Source organism: Brassica napus, unplaced genomic scaffold, assembly GCF_020379485.1.
Source record: "Brassica napus cultivar Da-Ae unplaced genomic scaffold, Da-Ae ScsIHWf_2632;HRSCAF=3384, whole genome shotgun sequence".
NCBI classification, from domain to species: domain Eukaryota; kingdom Viridiplantae; phylum Streptophyta; class Magnoliopsida; order Brassicales; family Brassicaceae; genus Brassica; species Brassica napus.
The window spans coordinates 135615-163414 of record NW_026015932.1 but is presented as its reverse complement, the minus strand read 5'-3'; the positions used below and the strand labels follow the sequence as shown (position 1 = coordinate 163414).

The 27800-nt window shown below is 33.1% G+C and overlaps 3 protein-coding genes across 3 annotated transcripts; all 3 read right to left on the bottom strand.

Moving 5' to 3' along the window:
* Positions 1 to 2517: 2517 nt before the first annotated feature.
* LOC106422256 (pectin acetylesterase 7) lies at positions 2518 to 7910 on the bottom strand. The gene is made up of 13 exons (XM_013863069.3): positions 7782 to 7910; positions 5297 to 5409; positions 5090 to 5172; positions 4717 to 4846; positions 4528 to 4607; positions 4320 to 4406; positions 4112 to 4236; positions 3870 to 3930; positions 3715 to 3768; positions 3535 to 3612; positions 3349 to 3454; positions 2955 to 3100; positions 2518 to 2828 (listed from the first exon to the last, which is right to left on the bottom strand). Exons 2-13 carry the CDS (start codon positions 5406 to 5408, stop codon positions 2715 to 2717), a joined length of 1176 nt encoding a protein of 391 aa, XP_013718523.3. The 5' UTR covers position 5409; positions 7782 to 7910; the 3' UTR covers positions 2518 to 2714.
* Positions 7911 to 20710: 12800 nt separating this feature from the next.
* LOC125601697 (cytidine deaminase 1-like) lies at positions 20711 to 21368 on the bottom strand. Its single transcript, XM_048773741.1, has one exon. The coding sequence runs from the start codon at positions 21152 to 21154 to the stop codon at positions 20711 to 20713; it is 444 nt and encodes a 147-aa protein (XP_048629698.1). The 5' UTR covers positions 21155 to 21368.
* A 3117-nt stretch (positions 21369 to 24485) lies between these two features.
* LOC106422172 (pectin acetylesterase 8-like) lies at positions 24486 to 27550 on the bottom strand. Its single transcript, XM_048773745.1, has 13 exons — positions 27459 to 27550; positions 26915 to 27030; positions 26740 to 26822; positions 26150 to 26279; positions 25976 to 26055; positions 25819 to 25905; positions 25605 to 25729; positions 25434 to 25494; positions 25284 to 25337; positions 25132 to 25209; positions 24961 to 25066; positions 24722 to 24867; positions 24486 to 24614 (listed from the first exon to the last, which is right to left on the bottom strand). The coding sequence occupies exons 2-13, from the start codon at positions 27027 to 27029 to the stop codon at positions 24486 to 24488; spliced, it is 1194 nt and encodes a 397-aa protein (XP_048629702.1). The 5' UTR covers position 27030; positions 27459 to 27550.
* Positions 27551 to 27800: the final 250 nt, after the last annotated feature.

The following is a 27800-nucleotide window of genomic DNA, read 5'->3' as shown; positions in this document are numbered from 1 at the left end:
TCGGTTATCTGTTCCTTGCGAGGCTTATTTTCTCACTATTATACTTTATATAGGAGCAAAAAGTGGTGACTATTTTCAGTGCACCAAACTATTGTTACCGTTGTGGGAACATGGCTTCGATTCTTGAGGTTGATGACTGCAGGAACCACACCTTCATTCAGATCTTGCGTTAAAGCTTGTATGCCTTCTCTGACAACGAAATTCGTGTAGAGAAAAAAATTAACGAAAGTAAAAAACTGTGATTGCAGTTTGAACTAGTGTTAAGCAGTGCCGGTGAGTATGATGTTGTTTTGACCTTTTATTATAATCTGTGACCTTTCTTTTTTGGCTTCTAAAGGGGCACCACTTTGACACTTGGGTTTGTGTCATGGTCTTAAGTAGTCATGATATGGTACTAGTTCAGTAATTCTTTAGGTGCCATCTCTTTTATTAGGAGTTACTTATGGTCAAGGCTTTTATAATCAATATTGATGACATGACATCCGGTTTCCGTTTTATAATCATACATTAGCGACTTGCTTGAAGATATATTCATTGATAAACTAATAGATTATTTAATTTGCATATGTTAAAGTGATAAAAGAGATTGATGTTGGTTTTTCCACAGGTTCTTCTGTCGATATGTTCATTGCTGACAGATCCAAACCCTGGTGATCCTCTGGTTCCAGAAATTTCTCACACCTACAAGACAGACCGTGTCAAGTACGAGAGCACTGTCGATCCTGGACCCAGAAGTATGCAATGGGATGATGATGATGGTCAATAATTATTGCACCAGTACATTGCGCATTGTTTAAGAATATGAGAAATAAGATTGAAAAAAACTGAGTGTGGCATTTGCTTGGTTGCTTTATTGGTTCTATCATCTTAATCCATGTGTTGGTTGGGGTACATGAGCTTTATATTGAGACATTTTGAGAGCTTGCAATGCTTTAAAGCCAATAATTGGCTATTATGATTATGTTGAGTCGCTCTCTCTCTCTCTCTCTTGATAGTGTTGAATGAAGAATATAAGTGAGCTGCTTATTTGTCCTTTTTCAAACTGAAAGAAGGAAGGATGAAAACAAACATTGAGTTCGGTGTTAAGCCACGAGTGAGTTCTGGAACTTTTAACCACAAAAAATCTTAAAAATTTACTTCTACTTGTCGTTCATTGATGATAATAATGGAAGGATTCCCTCTTTGATTCACCATCTCATGACTGAACTCGGCATTAACGAGCATATGGTCGACTCCATAATCCTCACACACCATGATCTTGAGCTGCTCTAACAGAGCAGTAGTTTCTAATGTTACCATTCGACCACGCCTTTCTTTGTCTGCCAAGAAGCTCCAGTGATCACTGCAACTTGACATCCATACACCAGATTTAACAAATTAGAACCATGTTGTATTGATAGATAGAAGAAATGGTTACGTCAATGAAGAAGAGAGAGAAAGACAAAGAACGAACGAGAGAAAATCGTGGGAGAGAAAATCGTGGGAGAGAAGATACTATAAGAGATTTAGGGTAGATTTAATTTAGAATTAAGAAAAAGATATTTACGAAAAATATGAAAGTTTCCATATTTTCGTGATTTGCCTATAATATGTATTCTACGTATAGCAGAGCACTGAAGAGAGGATGAGATGTTTATTCTTTGGTACGCGTATGATAAGGTAAAAGGCATAACAAGTTATGACACATAAAAACGAAAAGGTATTTCATAGAGCTGTGGTTATAAGTCGTAATAAAACTACATGTATACTAACGACATCTTGTTATAATATTACCTGACGAAATCTAGCTAAGATAGAATATAGAAGAAAGTTTTGTTTGTATTTTATATCCAAGATAGATCTATGTATAATATTTAGAATCTCATTTCTATAGTAAGTAGATGGCTACAATGAGTATTACATCCATAGCTAGAACATAAAATAAAATATGATTCTACTATTTTTTTTAAATATTTAAACATATAAATAGTTATACTAATGTTTCCAATGGTTTTTATATTTTATATTTTTAAAACTTATTTTACTATTTTTTTTTTCTATTAAAGAAGGGTAAAACATGTTCAAAATGTCCAAAAGTATCAAAAATTCTATTTGGACAAATAAAAATTGAAAGTGTCTATTTTTTTTTCCAATTCTCCCATTTTCTGATACGAAATAGTTTCTGAGATTTTTACTTTTTGTACAGTTAGTCTTGGATATAAATAAAAGAAACTGCGCCATTCTCTTGAGTCTTAACTCATCGACAAGAAGAAGATAGATATCTTGTTAGTTGAGCCGATCGTATTGCTCTGTTTTTTCTTCATTTTCCTATTTAATGTTCCGTAGCTAGGTTCTCCTGGAAGGTTCATCTATGTTTTGATTTAGGTTCTTAATGAAATACATCAGCAGTCTCCCGTCTTTTAGTTATTGATGGTTGTAACAGGTAACTTGATCAGTTTCAGAGATTACAAAGCAACAACTCTTATAATTCTTCCAGACCTGGAACTGAATTAAACGAACACATGCTGAGATGAGTTGTTCACCAAAACGGATAAGTTGTAGACTTTTCACATTAAACTTCATTAATGCAGGAAATAATAATCTTAAAATGAATGTAGAAATATACTCTTTTATTCAGTTTTAATGCAGTTGTATTAACCACCTCTTATTCCTCATCAGTGGTAATTTTTCTTATTAAAATAAAAAATGAACACTTTTGCCATATGGTTTGAGAACTATTCGTCAGTGGAGATTGCAGGACAAGTAGGGTTGCAAATCGGCGACGGGCAGTCTATCTTCTGGAATGCACTCCGGCCATAAAACCAGTTTCCCACTGCCTGTGAAATTTTCTGCAGAAAAAGAAAACATTAAAATAAGCCCTTTATCAAAGAAAAAAAAATTAAAATACGAAATTAAAATGATACGTAAGATTAGAACAAAAACGGTTACAAGTACTATTAATTATGTTTTATTACCGAATTGGCGACTTGGGGACCTTTGGCACCGGACCAAGAGGCGGCGCTTCCGCCTTGGCAATGAGCATGACACGAGTCCAAGAACAGTCCTCTTGACGGAGTAGAGTGAACCGGAGACAATGCACGCATCATCTGATCCCTAAACCCTGAGATGCTTAAACCAACCCGGTTTAGTCTAGTTATCACCAAGCCAAATCAACTTGTTTCAAACTGAACCGAAGCTTTTGAACCTAAACCATACCATATCGGTTCAAACTAGATTCGGTTTATAACAATGAACTATTTTTGTAAAGCAACTTAACTGAAACCAAGCTAAAATCTGGTTTAAACAAATGTACTTGTTCACCCATTACAAACCGGAAAATGAATAATTCGTTTTGGTTGTGGAAATTACCTTGGACGGTTTTGAGCTGAGCGGCCGTACATTTCTTAAGATCAAGCTTACAGTTCTTCCACTCCTTACGCTTATCAACAGCAGTTGGCGCCAAAACATTCTTGATCTGAAATATTTACCATACTAATTAAGGAATATATGTTTTGATCTTTATCTGTGCTTATTATATAATGTAATGTACCAGACCTGCCAGGAATCGAAGGCGGCATTAATGACAAAGAGTGGTGTTCGCATGGAAGGAACAACGTTTTGCGGGAAGAAACACTGCAAACACGATAAAAAAGAACTCATTAACATAGGCTGTTCCATGGATGTATGCAAAAGATAATGCCTGCCCGGTCAATGATGATAATTTATCATACGTACGAGTTCTGGTTTCATTTTTGATGTGCATGAAACAGGAAGACTCTTTGCAGATCCCTACAAAATGGTTTTAAGTTAGACAGACTTTATGATATCTCCTCATAATTTATTAATTTATTACAACTGTGAGATACTAAAAGATAAGAGAGAAATTGTACGTGGAGTGCGACGACTTTACTGTAATACGTTTGGATGTATGATCCTCCTGAGATATCCGTACTGTTTCATAAAATCAAATTAGATGATCCATAGTTCCATTAGTTGATGTCGATTAGATTATGATTTTAGACTCTACGTGTACAAGATGAGCTATCCGGTTTGCAGTTTGGCTTTGGTTCGGTTTGTTTGTATTTTACGGTTTTTGTGGCGGTCCTTAACCATATAATGTAAGTTCACCTACCCGTGGATAAAGTAACCGGCGTCAGAAACACATTTGACTCTAGCAGTTGGGGGAAGTATGGCTCGGAAAGTGTCACAGTGTAGAATTGCAGCCAATGCTCCGGCTGAACAACCGGAGAGTATCGCCTGAAAAGTTTTATCAAACTCACTAAATTAATAAGATCTTTAATTTGATTTAAAAGAAAAGGATATGTCAAAATATATAATACATTTTGAGCGTTTTTCATTCCTTTAACCATAAGATCATCAATCACTGCACGCCAAACTCGTGCACCTCGGAAGAATAGCTTATTCGCCTGATCAATATTTAATGTTGAATATGAAATTGATTATGACAATGAAAATTTAAAGTATTAAAAGATAAATTAAACAAAAATAATAATCTTTATAGATGTCTTAATTTAGTTGATAAATTACCGGATTAACGGCTTCTACATTGCCGGTGAAAGATGATCCATCGCAATAACGTACTTTGATTCTATTCCAATTGTAAAAATCTGAAGAAATAAAAATGAAGTACAGATTTCAACACCATAGACTCATCAACTCTCTGAAAAAATAATCGTTTCAAAATTGAATTTTTTTTTAAAAGAAACTAATTTAGACCTGGATTAGTGTTTTGTTTGCCGCCCAAGATACCGGAGAAGCCAAAGTCTTTGTTCATGAATTTCGACGAACCCTTCATTGTATTCTTACGCGCACTACATGAAGCTACGTCCGTACACCATCCGCCTCCCTATCGCATAACAACATTTACACACACCTAATTTTAATCGATTCAATTTAAATTAATTTATCTATATAATTTGAAAATTCCCACTTCCAGTGAAATAAATTAATAAGCGTTGGATCTGATTAGTAACGATCTCGCAGCAATTCAGAACTACGACATAATTCAATCATTTAATTAGCCAGACATTATTAGTACAATACAAATAGTAATGATTCTTACTACTAATCGAAACCTATTCTTAGTTACCTCCATATGAACAATCCAGTTGTTAACCCCCGAACCAAACCCTTTGTCGAAATGATAAGCTGGAGCACTCCCATCCAAACACACTACGAAAACATCGGAAAAACAACAACTATATATTCTCAAAAACATGATTAATCAATTATCCAAGGCAATTCAATGAAATTTATATGAATAAATACTTAACTCGTTATTAAAAAAACATAGTACCTGCTCCCTTGGCGACGGCGCTTTGAAGATAAGTGATGGGAACGGCTCCGGTTCCAATCACCACCACTGCCAAGACTAACAGACTCGACCAACATTGCTTAAGCTTCTCCATTCTATAATAATATTTTAAAAATATATAGACAACCTTGCAATTCAGTTAGAATTCTTATAACAATTTGTATTTTATTCTTTTATATGAATTTAGCCGAGTTAATAGTGGATTTCTGAAGAATTTCAGAGAGACAGAGAAAATTGATTAGATTTCTGTAAATGGTCTAAAACAAAATAGAGTACTACTTAATTTATGGTAGAAACAAGCTCATCTACTTCCCAAAGCTGTCACAATCGACATTACTTACAATAAATCGGATCCCCAATCATTCCAAGTATTGGTAAATTAAAATATTACCTAAAATTTGTATCGATCATATGCATTTGGATTGATTTAAATTTAAGGGTGTTCAATCCGGATATCGGTTCGGTTTCGGTTCGGTTTTTTTCGGTTTTTCGGGTTTTCGGTTAGTAAAATATAACTACCATTCTAAATCAATATTTACTTCGGTTCAGTTCGTATACCGTCGGTTTTCGGATTATTCGATTTTATACCAAAACATAATTATTTAGTTTGGAATCATATTATATAAATTTTAGAGTCATATTTTCATCGCAGCCATTTATTAAAAAAAAATTATATTTTTAAATAAAAGAACAAAAAAAAAAACGCTTATACCTTCAGATGAAATAATCAAATCTAGAATTAAAATCAAAACTCGAAATTTTGAAAGTAAAAATAAAAAACAAAAGAAAAGAAAAGTATGAAAGAAAATTTTTTCCACTCTTCCATATTTAGTGTTCATCAAAATCATGCTTCTTTGAGCGAAACTCTGTTTGTTTATAAATAATAAAAAAGTTATGAAATTTTTTTTCTATTTATTATCCATCAAATTTATAACCTTCATTTCAATTTAATCAATGCTAAAAGAAAGCAAAATGATTAAAAGAAGAAGACTAAGAAAATAAGAAGCAAAAAGTTACGATGAATTGTTATTTAATTATATTAAGTGTTTTCCAAATTAGGATTCTTTATTACTATAAAAAATATGGTAATAATTATTAACAAAAGACTAACTTATATAACAAATAGATTTTCATGTGACGTTATAAAATATGTACATATTTACATGTTTCTACTTTTGATCGGTTTATTCGGTTTAATCGGTTATAAACCAAACCATATCCAAATCCTATAGTTTTTATAAAATCATATCCATTCAGTTTATATGGTATATACCAAAACTACACCATATTGTCTATTTCGGTTCGGTTCGCACATGCCTAGATATAATCAATAAATTTGCATCAACCATAAATATTTCAACCGGAAGATTATAGTTATTATCTTCACATTCATACCCAAAAAAAAAGATTATGGTTATAATATGGTATAACATTTGGATTGATCCACATAAAACATGAACCTCCTCGTCCAAGAACAACTCTGATCAGGATCATCGACAAAGAAGTAAGGAACAAACTCAGTGCAATCAGAAAAAAATAGATTATAGCTATGATCTTGTGCTCACAGAATGGTTTGCCACTAGACCGTTAGCTAGCAGCTTAAACCAAAAAGACAAGTTCAATCGCTGTTTTATATTTATTTGATTCAATTATTAGCTACTAGCTGTACAGAAAAGGATTTTTTTTTTTGGGTTTGAATTAATTTTACATTCCATTCGAAAAAACATTTGGATTTATATAATCAATAAATTTGTATTGATCATATATATTATGTGGTAATGCGATATGTGTTCAATTATTCTACTATTCCACAATCTAAATGGAAATAAACTACATTGTCATTTACCATAGAAAATAAAATTCTGTTTGAAAAAACCAATAATATATCCCACTTGTTTTAATATTCCACTAATCCACACTTTTATACATCCAACATTCATGTGCATATTTTATTAAATAGACGTTCTGCCTTTTTTCTCAGAAAAACTTTATAGTAGTTATCGGTAATTATTATCTTTGATCAGAGTTTAAACCATTATTTCAAATTTTATTCTAGAGACTATACATAAACCATTGGTGACCATTGTATTGCTTTAGTCCCTTTTGTTGTTGCTAGTATTAGCCTATTACGTGTTGTCATTTTGAGATTTCAAACCATATTGTCTCTCACTGCGGAAGATAATTAAACATTAGAGAACCTCGATCACATCAACTACCAAAATAACTTCCGATCACATCAAGTGATAAGAAACTTTGTTTAATTTGCAGGCTTCTTGATGCATAAATGGGTTATGTGATAACTAACAAGACTAGAACCAAATATATCAACTTTATTTATATTTATAACACCGTAATTAATTCCATGAAATGATAATGGTCTGTGAACAGATCAAATTGCAGCACTATAAAACCAAAGAAGGATAAAATAAATTCAAATAAAAAAGGAATCCACAAATATGAAGCTTACCTTATGAAATGGAGTCCTTCAACTTCTTCTTTGATTAGAGAGAGTTTTTTTCATAAAAAAAAAGCTCTTTGGTTTATGAATGGATACAGAGGAGGATGAAAGAGATAGATTTAAAAGTCCATGGAAGCCAGCCATTGTTGTCGTTTTCATTATATAAGTAGATCCACATGTTACAACTTTTTAATTTGCTTTTCTTTATACTTTTGCTTTAATTTGCATAAAGGTTTTTCTTTGTATGATACACTTGTGAATGGCATAGCGTGCGTGTCAGTAGATTCGCCAGGTTAATCCAGCGTCAAGAAACTACCTTGTATATTAAAATTAATGGCTAATCATCTTTTACTATTATTATTTTAATATTATCAGAATTGATAGATCAGTTTAATTTCTAAGTAAATTCAGAGAATATGTGAAGATTCACTTACATAACTTGTTAAGTTTAATTGTATCTGGAATAGTTTTTTTATTACAACTATATTTTGTAGAAAATTTGGTTTGTTCTAAATTCGATACAATAACAAGCTAACAAGGAAAAGGAGACAGTTCTCGATTTTATTTCTTGTTAGACCTTGAAATACTTATTATTCATACATATTTAGATATTCAGCTTTCTAAGGTATCAATTTTAAATATCAAAAATGTATATTATCAATTGTATTGTTGGGTAAAAGTTATGTAAGGTAATTATTGTATGCGTCTTTTTCACCTAAACTTTTCATATTTAATTACAAATATTTTAACTTTGTAGGTTATATATCGCTGAACACAATTAAATTAGATAGAAAATATGGTTTGGCACGGGTACTATTACTAAAACTGTCGGTGCACCGAGCTAGTAGCTGCGCAACAGCCAAAATACTTTAGAGCTTTTTTGGTAAAGTAACAAAATTTAAAAGTCAGACCTTTCTCTATTATATACGAGTATCATATGTAAAGTAACGAGTGTAGTGAAGATAAGTATAAGAATTAATCCTCTTTATAGACTAACTTTGAACTCAGTTATTAACCAAATTGCTATTATTCAGAGTATCTCCAACTCAAGACCTCATTTTAAAGAGAGTAAGACTTTAAAATAAGGATACAGAGGGTTGGTTACTCCAACCATGAATACTTAAAAAAATCTTTAAAAAATTATTTATTTGCATTATAATCCTTAATATTAACAAAAGTTACTAATATTTATGAAAAAAATAGCTATAAAGGACCAAAAATAAAATACAAGATAGTTTTGAGGTTGTGACTAGTAAAACCTAAAATTTGAGGTTTCAGTATTCACAACCTCAAAATTTGAGAATTTGAGATTGGGTTGGAATGACACAAAACCTCAAAATTTGAGGATTTGAGGTGGGTTGGAGATGCTCTTAAACCCTCAAACCCTCACATTTTAAAGTTTTTGACTCTCCAACAGACCCTCAAACCCTTAAATTTTGAGGGCCTGAACAGTGACACCTGAAATTTGAGATTCCAGTATTCATACCTTCAAAACACTATCTAATTTTCAGTTTAGTCCTTATAAATTTGTAATTCACATATATTTGTACTAGTATTAATTTTTCTTATCACTTTAGTCCTTATAACTATATTTCACTTAAATTTTCAAATATATCTTATATATACTGATATATATATATATTAAGATGTTAAAACTAAAATAAAATTAATAAAAATAATATTACATAAAATATAATTATTATTTCACATAACAATTATATCATATTGAACATTATATTACAAATTTAAGATCAGAATTACAAGATTAAAGATCAAAATTTGCTATCGTGGTGGGATCATCACGTTATTGGAAAAAGAAGTATTGCATGATATAATGACAGCATGCTTGCAATGCATAACATGATAATTGAAGATGAACGTGATATCAATGCACCTGTTAGAGATGCAAGAACGGCACCACAAACAACCGTTGAAATGGTGATAAACGAAAATGCTCGATTCCAACAATTTTTAACTCGTAATCTTCAGATAAATAAATCAAGAGGTTCATTTCTTACTTCGAAATGCGCTGATTGATGATATAAGGGAATACTATGGAAATGACAATAATGAGTAATTTGTATTTTTATATATTTTTATGAATTAATGTGTGTTTTATTATTATTTTATGTAACTTTGTGTTATAATAAATTGTATTTATAAATATTGTGTTTAATAATTTCAATGTGTATGTACTATCTATCTATGAAAAATATAATGATGATAGTTAACTTATATTAAAGTTGAGGACTGAAATGCAAATTACATAAAACTTTAAAGATAAATTTGAGGATCTTTGTTTGAGTAATCCACTCTCAAACCCTCATTTTGAGGGTCATTGGCCCTTAAAATTAAGTTCCTTATTGGAGATACTCTTAAGTGTCAACACTAGAATTATTCTCACATCCTATATTTAAAAGTCTTCTTTTCACTAGACTAATTACATATATTGTCATTATTCATTACAATGTAGCCTACATATATTATTATTAATATACTATATGCTTCTTATCTTTTTCTTTTTTTTTGTCATCTGGTAGATTAAGATTAGATCAAACATTCGGTTACACACATACAATAAAGACATTGTCTGAACCCAAGAGCCGGCGAGGTAATATATACCTCCCAAAGCCAACAGATGAACAAAACACAAACCCCCAAAGCTAACAACAACAAAGAAAAAGAAAGATGTCGAGAGGCAGAATAATAGAACAGAACAACAGGAGAGGAGGCTTCAACCTTGTACCCAAAGACGAGGTTACCTAGCGAGAACTCATCAACAATAACTTCAAGATAAGAAGAGCAGCGAGATAACCTGGAAGCACACGAACATCACCAAAACATAAACTGGGTCGAGAGAGGTTTGAATCCTTAACCGTCGCTATAAACACCCTTCAATCCCAACTAAGACTTGCCATTGGACCTTGAGTAAGTTCTCTACGCGCCTCATACGCACCAACATCCCATGGCGAAGCCTATAAAAGCTTTCCAAACACACGTCTTATTCACACAGCCGGTAACTGGATGAAAACCACTCCAACACCGGGACTATTACTAACAGAACGGCGGAAATCGACCAGCAAAGAAGCATTAACTCCAAAACACAGGTATCTCCATCCTATCCTCACAAAACTAGAACTGAGCTCGCAACAAGGCTCTGGCCAATAAAGATCAACAACCACCAGAGATAACTCCAGAGAAAGGAGAGACATTCCCAAGCCTAGGTAAGTCGCCAACCCACAACCGCATCTAAAGCTTACAAACCCCTCCACAAAGACCAATGCTGCTTGTCACAGAGAAGAAACATAGGATATAGCCTGTTTCCAAATCATCCACGCCGACATCGAAACAAACAGAACCCACATCTATAAAGAGAAAAACGAGATCTGACACAGATACATCTTAAAAGCCGACTCCCTTACCCTTCAAACCGAAGACGTCTCGTCGATGCTCCAACAAGGAGCCCCAAACCGCCGAATCTAGCTCTCCCGGACCAGATCTAGAATCCAACGCCGAACAGACACCAACCAGAGACACCATACATAGTGACGCCATCAACTAAGAGGAGGAGGAAGAGAGCAAAAATAAAAGGAGAAAAGAGAAGAGAAGCGATCAGCGGCGACCAGAAAGACCGAACGCCGGTGCTCAATGTTTCTTCTTCAAGATCGCTCTTTTTTTTCTTTACGGCGGCGGCTCTGCGTTGTTTCGACCTTTAGCACTATATGATTCATATCTATATAATCGATTACACACATGCGGCATACATTACAGATTTTTTCGCGAGTTGACTTGTCGGTTTTAGTGACTGTACTTATTATAAAGCTAACCCATATAATAAAACCCATATAGAACATGATATATAGGAAGCCATGGTTATGACAACACATGATATATAATATGTTAAAATTGTTGATATCAACCTCACATATATAAGATCGTTATAGGGTATAGTTTATTCCCTATATATAATAAATACTGGTCATGGTTCTGGCGTTGTGAGATAATATATCTTTAGTGGGTAATATAAACAATTCATAATTATGTTTTTCTATAAAAATTTGATTACATGACATTTATTTTGTTTAATATTTTTTTATATGTTTTATTAGATAAGTGACATTTATTTTGGGACTGGACAATATAAACTGTTTTATATTGTAAATTCAAAATGCCGTATATAAGAAATTTATGAGCATTCTTGAAAAATTATAAAATACATTCAAAAAGGAATACCATATTAAATTTCTTGCAATTCCTTAATTTTCGAAACAAGAATTTTTGATTACGAAATTATCATAAATGGTGACATGCATAAAATTTGAAAATTTATCTAATTCTTTCCGATTAAGTTTAAGGAGAATATCATTTTTAATGTGAGCTTCCTTAATTTTTGCTATATGCATATAATACTTTCTAAATATTTCAGGTGATGAAAAGAGATATCAAATCCAACAACCGAACCATAGTCTCTTATCTTTTGTCTCCTAGAGACTTTTTAGTAAATACACGATTTTTAAAATAAAAGATAAATTAAAAGAGGTCCTTATGTATTTTGAGTCATAATGGATATTAAGGTTCGATAATGAGCATTTTTTACAATTTCGAATTCTAATCAGCCCACTAAATTTGAAAAGTCATATTATTTACTTCATTTTCTTTTTTCCAAACTAATATTACTTACTTCAATTCATTTTATTCTTTTACAATTGTATGTACTCCAGAACCAGTATAATTTCAATAAAATATAACTATACAACTTCGATAATAAGACAATTACTATTTTTTACCATAATAATATTATCGTTACCCAGATATTCCAGTAAACTTTTTTTTGATTAAAAACTTAAGTAAATCACCAATTCCAAACTGGTTTTCTTTGCATTAATCTGTATATCAAACGTTGCTTTTGCTAATCTATACCATTATAATATGTGACTTTTTCTTTTATTTTTTCAATATCTATAGATTAAAATTTATAATTTCATGTACTCCATTATTCCGCGCACGGCGAGAATCATCACCAAATAGTTTTTAATTAACCTACCTAAGATCTCTGTTGAACTCTTCGTTATCGAGTACTTCTCTTCTGTTTTTGGGAAAATGATCGAACGAGACTGTGTGCAAGGTGCAAACTAACACCATAATAGCATATGGGTTTCGCATGAAGCATAAACAACACAAAACTGAAATTCGTAGCAATAAGAAAAATTATACACTTACCGATCATTTTGAGATAGGATTGCAAAAAGAAGCAAGAAAATTTGTCAAGAACTTAACAAGTTGGAGCATGTGCAAACTGAGAGAAATCTTGGACGATTTTACTTTTTGGTGTTTAGTGTAACATGTCATGGCAACAGTTCAAAAAAAAAAATACATGCATAATAAACAAACATATTATAAAGGGAAAGTTTGTAAAATGACCAAGTTGTCAATAAACACTAAAACCTTTTTACATAATTAAATCTAGGGTTTTCTGCAAAAAAACCTCAATGTGGTTTTTTTTTGCAAATTAATCCGCGAACTCAAAAATCCACGGGTCAACCCTCCAAGTGCCAGTCAAACCGCAATATAACCCTCGGCCGTATTTATGTGTATTTGACTGTGTATAATTTTAACATTTTTTCAATACTAGGTCGTTTTGGCGCTAATTTTTTAATGAAAAAAATTTGTTGAACTCGTGGTTTGAAATTTGAACCTTAAATACCATGTGCATGCTATATAACCATCTCGGCCAACAAATATATTTGTTTACTTAACAAACGCAATTATATAGATTTCTAAAACGAAATGACCTTGTTTTTCTCGGACATGGGAGCTTGCGTAAATGCACAATGAAGGTGGGGTTCAACAAATTTTTTTCATTAAAAAATTAGCGCCAAAACGACCTAGTATTGAAAAAATGTTAAAATTATACACAGTCAAATACACATAAATATGGCCGAGGGTTATATTGCGGTTTGACTGGCACTTGGAGGGTTGACCCGTGAGTTTTTGAGTTCGCGGATTAATTTGCAAAAAAAAATCACATTGAGGGTTTTTTTGCAGAAAACCCTTAAATCTATGACATATTGGGCAGATTCTTTTGGTGTTACCTTTTGCGCTAACAAATTGCCGGTGAAAGAAGAGATAGAGATAAGCCTTTAGTCAAAAAAGAAAAGAAAAAAGAGATAGAGATGACGTCGATGGTGAAGCACGTATAGACAGGATATAAGTGGGACTTTTGATAGCCAAATCAGTAACATAATTAATACCAATTTTGATAAATTTTAGACTTTTTTCTCCTACCGCTTCTTCTACAAACAACGGATTCAGGTTTTACCTCGCTGAAATATAAAAATAGATTGTTGGAATAAGTGTAGTGGGTCATTGGCTATATATGTGTTGGTCTAGTAATGTTTAGAAAGATTTACAGTATGAGTCGCTTTTCATGTTTGTTATTACATCATAAGACACTTATAGCTACTCAGACACTTTTATTAACTAAGACTACGGGGAAGCCCATAAACCAAATCAACAAATAGGTTTCTAGTTGTCTTTTATGCTAACTAAATTACAATTGATATCAGTTTTGGCGGGATTCAAGCACAGCCCTTGATTACATTTGCTTATCTAATGGCTAAGATTCTACAGACAAAACTTGATATGACACATATCTACTACTACATAGTGACCATTAGATATATTAAAATAAAAATGATCTGATGGCCCAGATTTAATCAACAATTCAGATCAATTAATTTTATTTCTTTCTCATCTCACATTGTCTTCATTATTTTCTCATTCCAATGGACTGCGACAACTCCGGGTGGTGAGCCGTGGTAGCTGGTGAAAGCGGAGGTGAAGAGTTGTGCCGGTGATGGTGATGGTGTGGGGACGCAATACCACAACTTAAGTTATGATTGTCTCTTCTCCGCAGTCTCGGATACAATCATTAAAGATGACGAAATTTCGCGATGGCTCCGGCTCGACAAGGATATCCAACTCTATCTACCTCCGGAGAGAGTGATGAATATGGTGGTGATGCTTCATAGCCACCATTGTGAAGCTTCTTTTGGTCGTGGCACACCAACTCCATTCACAACGACAACGGTGACGTATACGTAGGCGAACATGATGGAGATGACAGTATAAACGAAGATGATGTATGACGCCGGAGACGGTGGCGACATCGATGTAGACGGCATCAGAAATATAGTAAATGCTATACGCCTTCCCCTCCGTATGTATATTATGCTCTCTTCTCTGGTATCCTTTCCAGTATCTCCTCCACCGTTCGTTGCAGTCTCCAATACCATTCTTTGTGGTCTCAACCATTGTTCTCTGACCTCTTATAAGATTATGGAATCGTTCTATGGCGTCTCCGCCACCATTTCCCTTTATATTTACATCCTTTTGTTCCTTTTTAAATTCTCACGGGTCATCTGAAGGAGGAGATAAAGGTGTAGAGGAGGTTAAAGTACTCACATATATATTTTTGAGATCTTTCAATAGTTTGGTCTTTGTAAAGATGAGATTTTGCTTTGTGTTTGTGTGGATGATAGATATCTCTAAGCAGTGAGAATGAGAGAGATGTTGTTGAGGTGTGTATGGACTGATAAATCGATGTTTCAAGTGGTAAAATTCACATTGCTCCTAAGATATCTGAAGAGGAGACTGAGGAAGAGTTTGAAGTCAAGGAATGCACTAACGATGAGTCTCATGTACATGTGGATACTAGTATTCCGGTGTACATTTGGCCATCGGTTTCAGGTGTACATGTGGATACTGAACTTTCGTGTACATGTAGATAGTGTACTTCAATGTACATGTGTTTTGAGATGAAATGTATTTCTATAATAATTCTATGTGTGCTCAAACTCATATGTACATTTATACACCTCATTTTAATTTATTGATGTACTCCTTTTAAGAGTAGCTCTATGATTCCTTCACACTTACATAAATATAACAATAGCTTACACCCCGAAATCTCATGTAGTCATATTGTAATGCATATGTTACCAACTTTGAATAGCACTAACTTGTTTTACGCCATTTAAGTTTTTGTTGTTTGTTCATGTGTTCTTGTTATCCATGTGTACACTAATTTTCACGTGTACACACATGTTCATTTGTACATATGTACACCATCAACATAAGCACATGTCTTTTGGCTTATTTTGCTTCAAATTTATAGACACTATAGCTTACATTTACCTTACATGTGATTACACTAGTCAAATTTTTATATATTGTGTCAGATTTGGCATATCGCCATTCTCTACTAAGGGGTGTCAATTCGGGCTGGCCCGCTAAGCTCGTAAACCACTGTTCTCCGACGTCTTATGAGCTTATGCTATCGATCTATGGCTTCTCCGTCACCATTTTCCGTTATGATTTACATTCTTTTCTTCTTTTTTTAAATTCTCATGGGAGGATAGATATCTATAAGCATTAAGAATGAGAGAGATGTTATTGAGGTGTGTATGACCCATAAGCCGATGTTTTAAGTTGTAAAATCCACATTTCTCCCAAGATATCTGAGAGGAGACTGAGGAAGAGTTTTAAGTCAAGGAATGCACTAACGATTTTTGGTGTACATGTGGATATTGAACTTTGGAGTACATGTAGATAGTTTACTTCTCTGTACATGTGTTTTAAGATGAATTTTATTTCAATAATGTGTCTATGTGTTCTCAAAGTCATATGTACATTTGTACACCTCATTTTAGTTTATTGATGTGCTCTTTTTAGAGTAGCTCTATGACTCTTTCACATTTACATAAATATAACAAGTGCTTACACACCTACATCTCATGTAGTCATATTGTAATGCATATGTTACCATCTTTACATTGCACTAACATGTTTTACACTATTAAGTTTTCGCTGTTCATGTGTTCTTTTTATCCATATGTACACCAATTTTTAAGTGTACACAAATTTTCATTTGTACATATGTACACCATCAACATAACCACCTGCCTTTGGCTTATTTTGTTTCAAATTTATAGACACTATAGCTTATATTTATATCTATTAGGTGATTACACTAGTCAAAATTTTATATTGCGTCATATTTGACATTTTTTCATTGTCTACTTACTTATACTGCTATGTACATACACCACTTTTTACACCTTGTGTACACACCATCATGTACACAAAAGAATATGTACATAAGTCCACAAAAACATAGCAGTATAAGTATGTTTACTTAAGTGATTTGTCCAGTCTATTACTTAAGTATCTCCCAAAATGTTTTACCTCTTGTACAAAAGTCTACAAAAACAATTTTTTCCACTACCAAACTTAAGGGATTTACCAAAAACATAAGTCCAAAAAAAACATAAAAATATGATGACACAACCAAGTATACACCATGTGTCGCGTACACATGTACATCAAAATTGAATCTAAAAAATATTGATTGTATATTATAACCGACAAATCCATCAATTTTTAATGGTGAAGTTGTACACAAATAGGTGGATTGATGATTAGCTAAATATTCATTGATATGTTACTATTTAGTGGTTTTTAACATCTGATTTTAGTCTATAATAATTATTAGATTGCATTTAATTGCTAATATTACATTTTGATTACACAATGAGAAATATGGTGCAAATTCAAAAGGTTAATTATGCACATTTGAAAATTTTGTGGTCAAAACTAAAAACTTGCAAATATAAGGGACCAGATGTGAAATGTAGTAAATTGGCCACTGAATCTCTCCATCCCCGATAGCCAGACCAGTTGGTTACCGGTGAAAGCTTGTAACTCCGATCCCGAACATGACCACCACGGCGAGGAAGATTGCGTCAATCTGACCATGTTGCGACGGAGAGGAGTGGCGGCAGATAATGACGAGACGTGGCTGCGGATGGCAGTGGTGCTATTGTGGCAGAAGAAAAGGTTCGTTAAGATTTTAGGGTTCAATTTGATAGTAAAGGAAACAGAATCGGTGAGCTGGGATCTCGACACTGTCGCTTCTGCCGCAATCCAAAACGCATGCACGATTTTTGCAAGGACAAGTCATCATCATTTCTACTAGTAAAAAATGTTTAAGGAAATGGAAACTATTGAGTGGACCCTACAAGTTATATGGGATAAATGAAGCAAATAGGTAAAAAGATAAATTTCAATCTAATTTCCTTTTCGTGTCCACCAATTTAAATTATTTCAAATTTTAAAAAAATTCAACTGAACAAAGAAAGTAACTAGAAAGTATTCTCTGGTTTCACTTTTTCAGGGACAACTAAGTAATTGACAGCAAAAAACTACCTCAGTAGCTGTATGTGACCTGCTGTGTAATAAAAAGACAAAAATGTCTTCGAATGAAAGGAGGCGTCTTTTACGAGGAAGATGAAATGCAGACACAATTCACTGAAAAGAAAGACGAGGAACAATAAAAACACTATTGATGATGTTGTTTTCCATGTACAAGACAATAGCAGCTATAGGAAAAATCTGGTATAAAAATTATAGTATAAAAGGTGAGCATTAGATGAAAAATAATATGAAACTGATAATGAATTGATAAACAAATAGTATAAAAATTACTCCCTCTATTTTTATTTGTAAGTAGTTTTAGTTAAAAGTGTGATTATTAAGAAAACTTTTACTTTTGAAAAAATAGCATTTAATACATAAATTCAACCAATAACAAAAAGGTATGAATTATTTGATTGGTCACACAACATGTAATAAATGTAAAAGATGATTTGGATTATGTAAACATCTTACATTGTGAAACAAATATTTTTTGTTAAAACTACTTATCTGTCGAAACAGAGGGAGTATTAATTTAGAACATTGTTACGATAGAATGATAACTTCATTTCAATAAATAAATATGTAATGAACTTTTTCTAACATACAAAGGGAACAAAGGCTATTACAAGCGAGCACACAAATCTGGTCCGAAAAGTCTAAGAATATTAATGTTTAACTTTCTTTCATTTTATAATTTTAATGTTTATAAACATGAAACAATTATTAGTTTATAAGAAAATTACAAACTATAGTAGTATATACTAATGAACACCGCGAAAAAGAGAAGTATTAAATTTCAAAAACACAACATATTGTTCCATATAAGGGAAATAGTATACAGAAAGATGATATATATCTTAAATATATTATTAATTTTACACAAATAGCTACATTAATTAACATATACTATCATCAACGCCGTTAAGTTCCCAAATTTTCCCTATATCAAGTATGTACGTCAATATGGATTATTTTTTCTCGAGGAAGAATACAATTAGGAGGCCAGAAGATGATAGAAACTCTTATCCCTGGATAATCTGGTACATATGGAAGGCGAGGAATGATAAGCTATTCAGGGAGATAGATAGGGACTCTTTGGAACTGGTCAGGTATGCAGAGAGTGAATGTCAGGCTTGGTATAATGCTAAGGAGTCTATACCTACTTCCCCACAGACACCAATCACTGAAGAGGTACAAGCTTTAATCTTGAATAATATGTGGATGGTTGATTGTTCATAGACATCCACAGATCAATTCAGTGGAATCGGATGGGTTTGGAAGGATAACATGGGGAAGATCCAACTTATGGAAACACGGAACTTAAAGAGGCGGGAGACAACATTACACTCGAAACTGGAAGCATTGAAATGGGCACTGGAAAGCATGCTTCAGCATTCAAACTGCCAACACTTTGGAACAGATTGCAAGGACCTGATTGCGATGATAAAGAACCCCCAAGCATGGCCAAACTTTTCAACGGAGCTGGAAGTCATTCAAATCATCCTCATGTGTTATTCGGATTTCAAGATCACCTACGTGCCAAGAACGCAGAATGAAATTGCTGATTCTTTAACTAGGAATGCTCGATCTTTTCATAGATCTCTTTGTTTTATTGGTTGTTCTATTCCGGCCTGGTTACCCAGACCACTTCATGTTTGAGTAATAAAATAACCGTTTGTTGCAAAAAAAAAAAAATTAACATATACTCCCTCCGTTTCTAATTGTAAGTAGTTTTGCTTAAAAGCACGAATATTTAGAAAATTGTTATTTAAAAGAATATATCATTTAACCAATTAATTCAACCAATTATTAAAAACTTAACATTATTTCATTGGTCAAACAATATCAAATAAATGAAAAAGATGCATTGAAATATGTAAACTACTTATATTGTGAAACAAACTTTTTTTGCTAAAACTACTTGCATTTAGAAACGGAGGGAGTACTATACTATAAATTTGTTTTGCTGGATATAATATAGAGTATTTGCATTGTATACACAAACATATCTCATAATTAAGGATTTACCATTAGACCCTATGCTTAAAATTTAATGACTCTAAGTAGGCATGGAACTTTTATCCGAGATCCGGATTCGATCCGTGATCCGATCCGTGATCCGATCCGGATCCGATCCAAAAATCCGAATATCCGAAGAGACCGAATCCGGATCCGGATAGTAAAATGTTGGATCCGTCAAAGCCGAATCTGGATCCGGATATCTTGATTTTTTAGTCCGGATATCCGGATTCGTAAATTTTATTAATTACTATTTCAAAAATAGTAATATATATATATATATATAAACTAATTTTATTTAATATATTTTTATTTTTATAATAGTATATATAAATTTTATGTAAATTTTGTAATATTATACATAGAAATAATTAAAAACATTATATATATTTTTATTTTTAAATTATTGTTAATATTTTATATATATTAATATTATTTTTTATTTATTTGAATGATCCAAATCCGGATCCGGATATCCACCAGATATTATAATATTTAGAAGGATATCCGACACCCGGATATCCGCGAACCCCGAATCCGGATAAGGATAGTAAAATTATGGATCCGCCGGATAAGGATCCGGATCCGGATATTTTAAAATTGCCCGGATACCCGATCCGTCCCCCACCCGTCCCAGGCCTAACTCTAAGAACCCCTATCTCCTACCCGTATCCCACAACCATCTTCTTCTTCACCACCACAACCGAAGCACCCGACGGACACAATCTGTTTGCCGCCGCTAGAGCCGCATGTTTCAATTCCACGGCGGAATCGGTGTTTCCGTTGGAGATTGGATCGCGATCCGAGATCGTGAGGTTGTTATCGCGATGCTCGAGGATGAGAGGGAAGTCTTTATCGAGAAGATCCTCGGGACTGAATCTGTGCGGCAAGTTGCTCCCGAGGCGGAGGAATCCGTCTGAATCGGCGTCGGAATCTGCGGTAGCGTTCGGATAGGTGATTATGAGTTTGATCTCCGACGCGTCGCAGATCTCTTGGAGGCATCGAAGGCAATGCCACACCGTGCGGCGGATACGGCGACGTCGCGGAACCTGCGGAGTGGCGGAGATGATCCGAGTCCGACGGCTACGAACCCACCATCTCCCCATTCCTCTGCCGCACTCGCCTCCGGATTCTCTGCCTCCACCGCCGAGCGTCTCCACCGCACTCGCCTCTGGCGCGTCTTCGTCCGCCGGCGCGTTTCCGTCATCCTCCCGATCCACCGCCGCGTTGGTCCTCTCTCATGCCGCTTGAAGCTCTCTTCCACTGGATCCCCTCGAAAACAGATAAAACTGAATGATAGAAAAGTCATTTGAACTTCTTTTTGTAAACTGTACACCTCTTTTTTTTTTTTTTGGGTAGTTTGTTAATTTTCATATTGTTTTCGGGTATCTACCCAATTGACTCTATAATATAATCAGTGAGTTATCGTTCACATCTCTTATTTTTACCTCAGATGGCGACACACATTCATTGGCCCACTTTCGTTAATCCACACCACCATATCTACTGAAAAGCCTCTATTAGATTCTGATCGTCAATTCCGTAGTGGTCATCACTACGAAATTGTGTTCGTAAATCATATTATCTTTGAACAGAACAACACTTCTTACCTCGACGTCGTTGTCAGGTTTCTTCTCCTATATATTGTACCATTGATGTCAATTTGTGTCTCCTTCCTTTGGGAGTCTGCAATTTCATGGTTTGTTGTTTTGCCTTCTTTGTCTCCCTCGTATTTTTTTTGACGTTGATTCTTCGCTCCCTTGTTCTTTAAACTAAAACATAAGCTTTTCTCCCGCCATCTCCAACAAGACACCAATTTCATCTCCAACAAGATACCAAAACACCAAATTTGTCTAACAAAACACCAAATTTAACACCATTCCACCAAATTTAGTGTAATCACACCAAATTTTTAAAATACATATTTTATTATGTTTCATTTAATAATATAGTTTCATTGTTATTAAATTTGTAATTAAAAAATAAATATATTATGTTATTTGTATTTTTAATTTATCTTTACATAATTAAAAAAAATAACCTTTTTATTTTTATTTTTATTTTCAAAATAAATCACTAAATAACTATTATTATTTATCATTTACAAATAATAAATAATAAATAATAATCTAATTGTGACAAAATAGTTATTTATCAATTATAAATAATAAAAATGTAAACCTTTAAAAATTGAAAATATTAAATAATATATAATATTACATTTGGTGTAAAATTTGGTGTCATTGTTGGAGATGACAAAAAGATTATGACACCAAAACACCAAATTTGGTGTCATTGTTAGAGATGTCCTTGAGAAGAGATCGATTGCCCTTTACTATTGATTGTTATACTATGTGATCATGCTTAGGTGTCACTTAATTCGGCCATGTCGGTCTTTCTTAAGGAACAATCGCCATCCCCTATATATTAATTGAGGATCATTTAAAAAGTTGTAATCTTAAGTTTGTATTAATTAAAAAGAGATCATGCTTAAGTGTCACTTAATTAGGTTGTCAATTTACTTTACGTGGCAGCTTAAGAATCAATTGAAAAAATTGTTGGTCTAAATCCAATTATTAGGAAACATTATATTAACCCAAAATATAAGAAGCATTTATTCTTTCCTTAAATAAAAGCTACTGAATTACCTAATATGATTAACATATATATGACAATTAATAAATATAAATAATAAAAATTTGATAACAATTTTTTCATCCTTCTTCATATTTGTTTAATTTTATATTATTAAAAATTTTAAACAATCACGTTAACCATATAATAAAAAATTAGATTTTTTTATATGTTATATTTTGAATTTTTTAAAATGACTTTAAATTACAAAAATGAAGAAACCTTATATGGTATATTTTAAATTTTTTAAAACGACTTTAAATTACAAAAATAAGGAAACCTTATATGTTATATTTTTTTTATATGTTAGATTTTTTCTTATATGTTATATTTTAATTTTTTTTAAATGACTTTAAATTACAAAAATGTAAGTTTTCCTTAAGCATACGACTAAAAAAATTAAAATAACATGTATCAATTCGATGGTTGATCTGAAACCTTTCAAAACCATATAGCAGATAAATGTCAAAATAATTCAATTGTGGAAACAATCCTGTCACTTTTTTTCAAGAATGTGTTCGGTGGAAAAAAATATTTTTGTGTCATAATTCGTTTAATGTCCAATCCGATCAACCCATGATATATTAATTATAGTTTAGTTCCAGAATTTTTAATAAAAATTGATCCAATCCATCAGAAATAAATTATATAATAACAACAACAAACATTGTATATGTATAAATAAAATGATCAAATATATAAAAAAATTGTCGATAATATATACAAATAAACTCATCATGTGCAAAGTGCGGGTCTTATCCTAGTTATATATATAAACCTGGTGTATCTTAGCTATTTGGATAAATTCGATCAATGTTAAATTATTAATTTTTTGATTGGTATACCGTCCAATTTCCTATTATTTAAAAGTTGAAAAGAATATGTACATATTGATTGGATTATACATAAAATGGCGTCAAACTTGAGTTAAGAAAAGTAGGCCCGAGACTTTTATCCGAGATCCGGATTCGATATGTGATCCGATCCGAAAATCCGGATATCCGGAGAGGCCGAATCCGGATCCGGATATCCGGAGAGGCCGAATCCGGATCCGGATAGTAAAATATTGGATCCGTCAAAGTCGAATCCGGATCCGGATATCTTGATTTTTTAGTCCGGATATCTGGATCCGTAAATTTTATTAATAACTATTTCAAAAATAGTAATATCTATATATAAAAACTAATTTTATTTAATATATTTTTATTTTTATAATAGTATATATAAATTTTATGTAAATTTTGTAATATTATACATTGCAATAATTAAAAACATTATATATTTTTAATTTTTAAATTATTGTTAATATTTTATATATATTAGTAATATTTTATTTATTTTAAAGATCCAAATCCGGATCCGGATATTATAATTTTTAGAAGGATATCCGACACCCGGATATCCGCGAACCCCGGATCCAGATAAGGATTGTAAAATAATGGATCCGCCGGATAAGAATCCACATATCTTAAAATTGCCCGGATACCAGATCCGTTCCAGGCCTAAAGAAAAGAGCTATACTTTATTTTATTAAAATAAAAAGTAACAATTTCCCATTTTACATAAGAATGGAAGAGAAACAGAGAAACTCAACCAGCACACAAAACAGGTGCTGAACAAAGCTTTTTTTTTGAACATTTGTGCTGAATAAAGCTTATCCTCAACCTTCAAGAATCACTCACATTCTCTTTTTTTTCTCTTCTATAGCTAAACCGTAAGAATATCTTACTATATGTGTGTGATAAATGAATATTTTATAAGATTTTTTTTTTAAAAAAAATAACAAATCTATAGCAGAATCTCTTAAATTGGAGGAGCATCTTGAGGAGTGAAAACCCTGTGGTGGCAAGTAGGGTTACAAGGGTAAGGACAATCTATCTTCCGAAACAAATTTTTATCATAAACCCAATCTCCAACAGCTTTTGCTATTGTCTGCTCCCATAAACAAAATTAAGAGGAAAAGTGAGCAGACAACACAAATGTATACTGATCTTTTTAATATGACCTTTTGTTTCACAAGAATTTGGACAAGAGTTTACCGTTCGGTTTAGAATTGGAGAATCTTGCCAGAACCAAGAAGTTTGTGTCTCGGTTTGGCAGTGAGTGTAGCATGAGTCTATAAACATCCCTCTTGATGCAGATCTTCCTAAACCTATCACTGCGCTCAAGAACTCTAACCTGAAATCTAAAGAACATACAACCCGGTTTATGCAAATGATGTTAAGAAAAGACCAACAGCAAATCATATTCTTGAATGGCTTTTGGTTGTGAGGCTAACCTTGCATAACTTTGAGCTGGCTTCGTTGGCAATTCTTGATGTCAAGCTGACAACTCTGCCACTTACCATCAGGATCAGCAGCACGAGGAGCCAAAATGTTCTTAATCTGAGAAAGAAATGTGATATTTAAAGATCCGTTTTTAAGAGAAATAGTATAAAGAGATAACGTACCTGCCAAGAGTCGTAGGCAGCATTAAGAACGAAAACAGGAGTTCTAATCTGGCGAGCTACGTATTGTGGAAAGAAACACTGCAATTTTTCAAAAATGATTATATGAGAAAAGCTGAAGAAAAACCAAAAGGGATACATGAATGCTAATTCACCATTGCAGGGGTCAATCTTGACGTGCATGACCTCGGTAAATTCTTTGCTGATCCCTGCAAAAGCATTTCACTTATTAACTTCCAATAACAAGAATGAGAAACTCTATCTACTGTCACTAGAGAGGAAGAAGGAAATAAAACAACGCTTACATGTAGTGTAACCACATCGTTGAAGTATGATTTAATGTATTGAGCTCCTGAAACATCTCTTCTGAAAAACATACCGACGAAAATGTCTTTTTTGTTAGACCGTATAGAAGTATATTATATACAGCTAAACCGTATAATTTAAAAATGTTCACAATGGAGCAAATGTCTTACGTGTTGAGAAAGAAACCAGCATCTGAAAGACATTTTACATTGGTACCCATTGGTAATAGAGCTCGGAAACTGTCACAATGCATCAGTGAAGCTAACCCACCAGCAGAACACCCAGACAAAACAGCCTGCCATAGTTTCATCAACGCTTTTAGACCACTTTTAAGGATCTTAATTTGCAAGAGTTTAGTTTAATGGAGGAAAAAAATAAGCTAACATTCTCGGCGTTTCTCATGCCTTTAGCTAGCAGCTCCCGCATAACGGCTAGCCAAACTCGAGCACCTCTGAAGTGAAGATTAGTAGCCTGATCAAATCACCGTTAAAATCATTGATAACACTAAAATAAAACTCATTTTTTTCTTTTTAATACTCACAGGGTTCACTGTTTTCACATCTCCTGTGAATGATGAACCATCACAATATCTAACTTTCACTCTGTTCCAATTGTAAAAATCTGCCATTTCCAACAAAACCACACAAAAAAACCCATAAGGAAACCAAACTTATGTTTGATCAACAGTCAGTAAAAATGGTAGTTGCATCCATACCAGGATTACGTTGTTCCTTGTTGCTAAGAATAGCTGAGAAAGCAAGATTCTCCACCATTTTCTTCGATGAACCTAATTTAGTATGCATCCGACTAATGCAGTTTGTTACATTATGACACCATCCTCCTCCCTAGAATCGAGCATTTCCGAAAACAATCAGTTGACTTTCACAAAATTTTCATTTAAAATCATCTCCCAAGTTTCAATAGATCATATAGTAACCAATAAATGCGGTAAACTATTTGTTGATTTTGAAAGTGATTAAATCTAGGCGCACTAGTAAAATGATACAGGCTGGATTATTGTTTTTAGGATTAAAAACCCACTTTTAGCAAATAAAGGTAGTTTCCTAAAAGAAAAAATGGATTCGGTTTTAAGGTTGTACAAATACAAGTGCGATTGGTTGTAAATTATTTATTCACACAATCAGTATACAAATACTCTAAAATGGATATTTGCTTCGATTGAGTTTCACTTTCTAGTATTCTTACATTTTTGAGTTTGATTTAGCATTTGTTCACAACATTATTCCATATGAGCAGAACCAGGAATAAACAGAACATAAGAGAGGGAGAAAAGCAAAACAAAACCTCAAGCTGTATCAACCAGCTATTGATTCCAGTTCCCGAACCTCTGTCTAAATGATAAGCTGGTGGACTACCATCCAAACATACTGCAATAAAAATCTCAAATAGAAAAAAGCATGAATTAATTTTTTTTTTGAAACATTCATTTAGAAAAGGAAAAGCATAAATATAAACTCACCGGCTCCTTTTGCGACGGCGTTTCGAACAAATGTAATATTGACGAGCAATCCTTCTGCTTTCAAGATTGCTAATGAGCATACCACAAGAACCAACCATTGGTTGAAGTTGATCATTCTGGCGAAAGAAAACAAGAAATGAAAAAAATAAAATAAATTCAAGAGTATATAAATAGAAGTAACATGTGTTGACAAAAAAAAAAAAAAAAAAAGAAGTAACATGTAAAAAGTGACTAGCTAACAAAAAGTGGCATTATAGTACCGCTAAAAGAAAAAAAAAACAATACGTAGTAAACAAAACTCATAGTTTGGATACGAACTATCTATTTACATTATTTCCTATCCAAAGAATGTTTTCCAGTTTGTTAAATCTAAAGAAAAAAAAATCCCCGGAAATTTTTCCGATCATATTTTTCCAGACAGGAAGTGAAGAAGAGAAAAATTCAAGTCTTTTCCTTAGAAGAAACCAACGAAGAATTAGTTTTGCATACCGGGAAAAGAATCAGACTTTCTTGGAAAGAAAGTTTTTGTCCCAAACATACTTACTTGGAAACGCGGTTTCTTTCAAAACCCAACTTGCGATTAGTCTAAACCACCAAGTTTCACTTCGTTTACTCGGACGTTGACTCAGTTTCAGCACATTGCCCGAAGAAGAGTTTCCAAGCAAATGGCGGGAGGAGGAGTTACGGAGTAGTAAAGCTTTGTATAACGCGCGTTTTGGATCCAACGTATAACCTTTTTTGGGTGTGTATTCAGGTCTGTACCTTTTTGGTTTTAGAACCAAGAGCCGACACTGATTCGTTCCTTTTTGGTTTTAGATAAAAACAGAGTATAATAAAACAAAGAATTGGTGGTGTGTCGAGAAGATCATGTGCTTATATACATAAT